The sequence below is a fragment of the Lissotriton helveticus genome, chromosome 2_1 (assembly GCF_964261635.1).
Source record: "Lissotriton helveticus chromosome 2_1, aLisHel1.1, whole genome shotgun sequence".
NCBI lineage: Eukaryota > Metazoa > Chordata > Amphibia > Caudata > Salamandridae > Lissotriton > Lissotriton helveticus.
This window is the reverse complement of record NC_136059.1, coordinates 978967034-978973095: the sequence shown is the minus strand read 5'-3', so window position 1 is coordinate 978973095 and position 6062 is coordinate 978967034. Positions and strand designations below refer to the sequence as shown.

General features: G+C 52.6%; 1 protein-coding gene across 1 annotated transcript in view; it reads left to right on the top strand.

The window, feature by feature from the left end:
* Positions 1 to 433: 433 nt before the first annotated feature.
* Positions 434 to 6062, top strand: part of DMRT3 (doublesex and mab-3 related transcription factor 3) — a 65150-nt gene continuing 59521 nt past the window's right edge. The window contains exon 1 of the mRNA XM_078677403.1: positions 434 to 776. Within this exon, the coding sequence (XP_078533529.1) occupies positions 434 to 776 (343 nt within the window). The remainder of the gene's footprint in view (positions 777 to 6062) is intronic.

The following is a 6062-nucleotide window of genomic DNA, read 5'->3' as shown; positions in this document are numbered from 1 at the left end:
CAACTGAACAAGGGATGGGGAGTAGAGAAAGCCGGGTGTGCAGGGTGTCAGAGGGCAGCAGACACAAAGCAGGCAGGCTGGAAGGGGAGGGGAGAGTGGGAGGGCAGTAAGGGAGGGGGAGACACAGCAGGGCAGGTTGGCAGAGCGAGAAGCAAGGGGGCAGAGGAGGGGCAGAGAGAGGAGAGGGCAGGTAGGAGCGGATTGGCCGGGAGGGCTCAGAGCACAGGCGGCACCAGGAGGAGGAGGCAGCAGGCACCAGCACCTCCCGCACTGACAGGCAGCGCCGGGAGAGACGGGCAGAAGCAGCCCGCCTGAAGAGGAGGCGGGGACCCCTCCAGTGCTCCTCACCTGGGCCCCTCTCACTCCCTCTGCTGTCGGACTCCTCGGACCGGCCGCCGCCCAGGGCGCCCTCTCACCCCGGGGCGCCGCCGCCATGAACGGCTATGGACCCCCTTACTTGTACATGGGGGGGCCCGTGGCGCCGCCGAGGCCCCCCCTGCAGCGGACCCCCAAGTGCGCGCGCTGCCGGAACCACGGGGTGCTGTCGTGGCTGAAGGGCCACAAGCGCTACTGTCGTTTCAAGGACTGCACCTGCGACAAGTGCATCCTGATCATCGAGCGCCAACGGGTCATGGCCGCGCAGGTGGCGCTACGGCGGCAGCAGGCCACCGAGAGCCTGGACAGCCTGCTGCCCCCCGGGGGCCCGCACCACGAGCTGGGGCCCGTGCGCTGGGGAGGGCCCGCCGAGGCCTCGCCGCCCAAGGCCCCGCCGGCAGGTAAGCCACGCTGGGGTATCTAGGGGGTGATGAGGGCGCAGGGAGCACCGAGCCTGGGGTACAGAGGGAGGAAGAAGACGGGAAACAGGAGCGCACACGGGGAGTCAGCAGGGGCCACCCGGAGGGGGTAGAAACAGGACGCAACCCAAGAGCCCATTACTGGGCACCGCTGCTGGATAGGAACGGGTGGTATTGTCACTAGGGGCAGGAGAGAGCGACACAGTGCTTCGAGCAGGGCATTGCAAAAACAACAGTTGATGTACAGAATGCAGAACAATGTCATACATTCACCCCAGTACAGAGATCTGGGCCTAAATCCATCATTTTTTGCTCACCATGCCATTCCAGTTTGAACCCAGCCATATGCAATTCAGCCTTGACCCTGTGACCCATGGGAACAGTCCAGCCCAAACTGCCAAGACAGGTCCTCCCTGGACTGGAAACAAGCATCCTAGGACTGGTTTTGGGGTTTCACCCCTCATCAGCCAGGATAGCTGGACTCCAGTGGCATGGAGAGCACAGGACCCATGTCTGAGCATACCCGTGGGGGTAAAGGCGCAGCCCTGTGAGGACACATCGGCTCAGCTGCGGAGATAATTAATGGAGTATAACTAGAGAACAGAGAACTGCTGGGAAGGGGCGGAGGGGGGCAGACTTGGGATATTGCCTACTGGTACAAATGGCGAGGGCGCAGCTCTGGGAGTAGGGCCATATACATCGATAGGAGTGGCACGGTTTTGTGAAGAAGAGTGCTACACACTACCGGGGGCACGACACCGACGGGTCAATTGGGCACAGGCGAGAAGGGGGCAGCTCTGGGTGAAGCTGGGGAGGGCATTTTATGGAAGTAGGACCCAGGGTAGGCGTAGCTGAGAACAGGGTCGGACCAGGACAGAAAATAGTCCGGAGAACCAAAATAAAAGTGCCCCCATGAGTGAATGAAGTAGCTAAGAACAAGTGTTCCACATTTGCAAATTTAGTGCGTTTTGAACTTGTAAAGATGCACTGAACATGTATGTATAAAGATGTTATGCGGAGTCTGGGAGACTGTAAGCATTTGTGATTGCTGCAGGTCCTGGCTGAGTGGCGAGACTCTGTGAATAGGCCCCTGGGTGCACTTGGGAGGGAAAGAGATTTGAGGATGGTGCACTGAGCACAGGAAAAGGCTAGAGGGGGCAGACCCCCAGCAGAGCGCTGCCAGGCTGGCACAGCGGGGAAGGAAGCTCAGCCTGGGAGCAGAGTCCGCGCACATATGGGGAACAGGCAGGTTGTACAGCCCGGAAGTGACTCGAGTGAAGCAGCAAAGGTCCGGTGAGGCTAAATGCAAACACAGGAAATGCACATCCCCTTTGATTGAGTAATAAAAGACAGCCAACATTTAGGTATATTGGCTCCTCATACTCCCGGGCCTGGTGCTTCTGCACCTGCTGCTCTACAAATAGCGCTGCCCCTTGGCACTGATAGAATTACAAGTGGCGCTATCGTTGGAGTCAGCATTGTTTAAGTATACCTTGTGGGTGAGGGTTGTTGCATTATTTAAATAACTCGATTGTGGCAATTTTTCTTAAAAACGCGGTGTTGAAATGTACACAATAAGCCACAGGCACGTGAGACGTTCTGCACAATAGAAATATCAGCGAGACATAGGTGGGGGCAGTGCCGCACAACCCACTGAGCTGCAGCAAAGCCCTGTGTTCACCTGCCTGCCATTTCCAACCAGCTATAATAATATAGGTGTTTAATGAGGGCGGAACGGAAATGTTGCAAGAGGGGGGGGGCGACATCTCAGCCACAGCACCAAAGATGCAGTCAGAGTTAGCAGCGCTATGAATGAGGTGGCGCTATATTGTAATTGTCCGTCCTGCGGCGGTTAGCTCCTCCAATGCTTGTTTATTTACATCCTTCCCGCTTGTCAGTCGGGGTCTTGAAGGGTCCCCATAATTGGCGCACTCCATGTATTTCTCTAAACCACCCCCGCCCCACACACACACACACCTCCACGCCACACTTCCGGTGCCTCTCAAGGCGACGAACCTCATCGTTTGGACACGTTTAGCTTGCCTCCATGCGCGCCCCTGATTCATATGGTGGGGGCGCCCCAACATGCCTCAGCGTGCGAAGGACGGCTCCTCTTTTCTTTAACATATTGCCAATAGCATGTTGGTGAACACTAACAACGTCTGCATTGATGGGCATAGGAAAGAAAGTATTGAAACTATTCTAGCTTTTTAATAACAACATGACATGTGTGTTGCAGCGTTTCCCGAGTCAAGTTTTGTTCTTTGTACCCCACAGTCAGTTATGAAAAAACACATGCATGCATTTAAGAGGTAGGGTGCCCACTTCACACCGCCTAACAATGTGATGTAATATAAAGCATAAGACAAGGGGTGTTTAATAAAAAGCAGAGTCCCTGACAACGGAACAGCATATCCCAGGCTGCGCATTCAATTTGATGTCTTAATGAGAGCCGGGGAGACGCTGGAAGACGCTTTGCGTAAAGCTTATTGCCCTTTGGGGAGAGTTAGTAATTATGGAGGGGGAGGGGGGGGGTCCTGAGTTAGCTGAGTGGGTTGCGCAGGTGGCTGCCGTTGGGTGACACATGGCTCATACCGGATGTGCCCAGTCCAAGGACCCTGGGGGCGGTGTTTGCGTCAGCTGCTCTGCCCTGGGGTTGCTCAGAGTTACAGTGGTTACCTCTGCACTTCATGAAGGGCCAACATGCCAGTTTGTGAACATCCGGGAAAAGCAAAAGAAGGTTGTAAAACTGGGTTGGGGGGGCTTTGGTGAATGATCCCAGATTTGAACATCCCGTAGGAGGAAGAGAAGGGACTGTGGGGCGCTGTAGTAACCACAGCCTAGCGAGACTCATAGTGAGAGGCGTGGCATTTCTTTCATCTGAACCCTGTACTGTTGATTATCTGTGTCTTATGTGTGTGTTTTTACGACCCCTGTTGGTGGTTAGCGCCAGGCGTTAATTCCCTGCACTGGCCGTTAATACCACCGTTAGCAACAAACCATTATCCAGTGCTTTAAATGGGCAGGCACTGTCCGGTACTGAGTACCTGCACTTCTTTATTTTGAAAGAGACAGAACCTGCTCTTCTCGGCATTCCTGTAATGCATTTATTGGGAGAGTAACCGCACTTCTCAAAGGCAAACAGATACTCTAAACACTGAGTACTCGCACTTCCCTGAACTTAAGCCCCTGAACGCTTCCACACTGAACAGGATGGCCGAGTGGTGCTCTGTGAAGCGCTAAAACGTGCGTTTCCTGTTTCTAAGAGCTCCAAGCTTTACACAGACGAGGAAATGAAGTGCAAGCGAGGCACGTGCCAAATATGCACTCCACTTCTCATGGTGCCCCTCCCTCGGCACTAGCAGCGACGGCTGGCAGAGGAAGGGCACTGGGTCCTTTTCACAGACTGGTTTGCCTCAGAGGGGCACATTTTGAATCCGAAAGTGGGCAGTTGTGAAGCTCAGACCGCCCTGTGCCTCTGCTGTGAGACTCTTTATTTCTTATTCATTGATGGGGTAGCGCTAATAATGGGCGCTAATCGAATGCAGAGGAGCCCACCGTAGGCAGAAGAAATGCAGATGCCACCCTGGCGCCCACAGCAGATATGGCGACGTCCGGACCAATCAAGGTGCATCATGCGAAATGTAACATTTAATGCAATAATATTAATAATAATGATAGAGTGGTGAAAAAATATATCATTATTATATTTTTTATTTTTAAAAATCCGTCTCGTAACAGAGGCAACGCAGCTACAACACAGCTATTCAACACCATGATCCTCATGGAATCCACTTCCGAGACATAAAAGGCTCTGATGGCCCTGTGAGAATTCGAAGCTGTGACCGGTTCAGACCTGTCAACCTCCCTGCCAGTCACGGCGTAGAATCCTAGCAGGACTAACTCAGACGTTAATCGCATCAAAGTCGAAAGTGCTTTAGTAAAGCATGCAACAGTGATAACGATATGAATTACAATATAATCTAGTATGCTGCATTATAATGTATTGGTGCTCAGCAGAACTATACAGACAAGTTTCTCCCCTTTCGGAAATTGGCGTTTTCATTTCTTTTAAAAAGGGTGAAGAGTTTGCGGGTGCCGCGTGAGTGTAGGATGGACGAGTAATAAGGCCTGAAAGGACACACCCCTGCGGGCCTCGCTTCTGAAGGATGGGGGGGGGGAGGGGGGAGGGGTTACAAGCAGGGTCGGCTTAAAACGTAAAACCTGGAGCAATGACTGGAACCGGCAGTGACGTCAGTGCACCTTGTGGGCCACAGCTTTCGCTAGGAGCCCGGCCCTGTTCTGTATCACTTGCCAGGAGAGGGGGGCGCCCTTTGGTCAGGGCCAGAGCTGCAGGGACAAGGGGTACACTCTTCTACCCCCTGGAGCGTGGGGTGCAGGGCGGCAGCAGCACCTGGTCAACTGTGTATTCGCGAATGTTTACATTAAACGACCGCTGAGAGGCCTCACACCTACCTGTTGCGAGAGCTCCTTGAGGCTTGGGGTGCAGGACAGCTGCCATCTCTGCATCCCCGCGTGTTTTACATTAAATGACCACAGGGGACTCACTCCTGTCTCCTACCAGAGCCCTTGAAGTGTAGGGTGCAGGACAGCAGCAACCACCTGGCCATCTGCGTGTGTTTTACATTAGGTAACCACGATGCCTCCCTCCTGCCTGTCACCGGAACCTTCACTGGGAAAGGAAGGCCTGTGACTACACTGTGGGATGACCCCCTCGATAAACGGGGGGTATGCAGGTGAACGAGCTGGCTTGGTGGAGGACGAGAGACAGGCATTCAACGTGTCTTCATTTGCCGAAAATATGTCATGTAGATCCGTCTAGATCGAGGATAGCGGGTTGGTACCAACGAGTCGTCTTCTTGCAGCTGAGGCAGCTAAAAAATAGTGTCAGATTTTTGTATTCCACAGTAAACGGCACATTTTTATTTTATTTTGCTGCCTCAAATATTGTGCAGTCACGTAACATCATTGGCGGCTGCATGAAGCGACAGCGCAAAATAGGGCCGCCCTACAAAGTGTCACATGGTGCAAAACAGCGGTTTGTTGTTGCTAATTAGAACAAAAAAATAAATAAATATATATACACATACACATACACACACACATATATATATATATATATATATATATATATATATATATATATATATATATAAAATCTGACGGGCAGGTAACCTAATGGATTGTAATATTATATAGACAAAAAATCATGTTGTTGCTGTTTCATACTGAACACCGTTGGGCCAC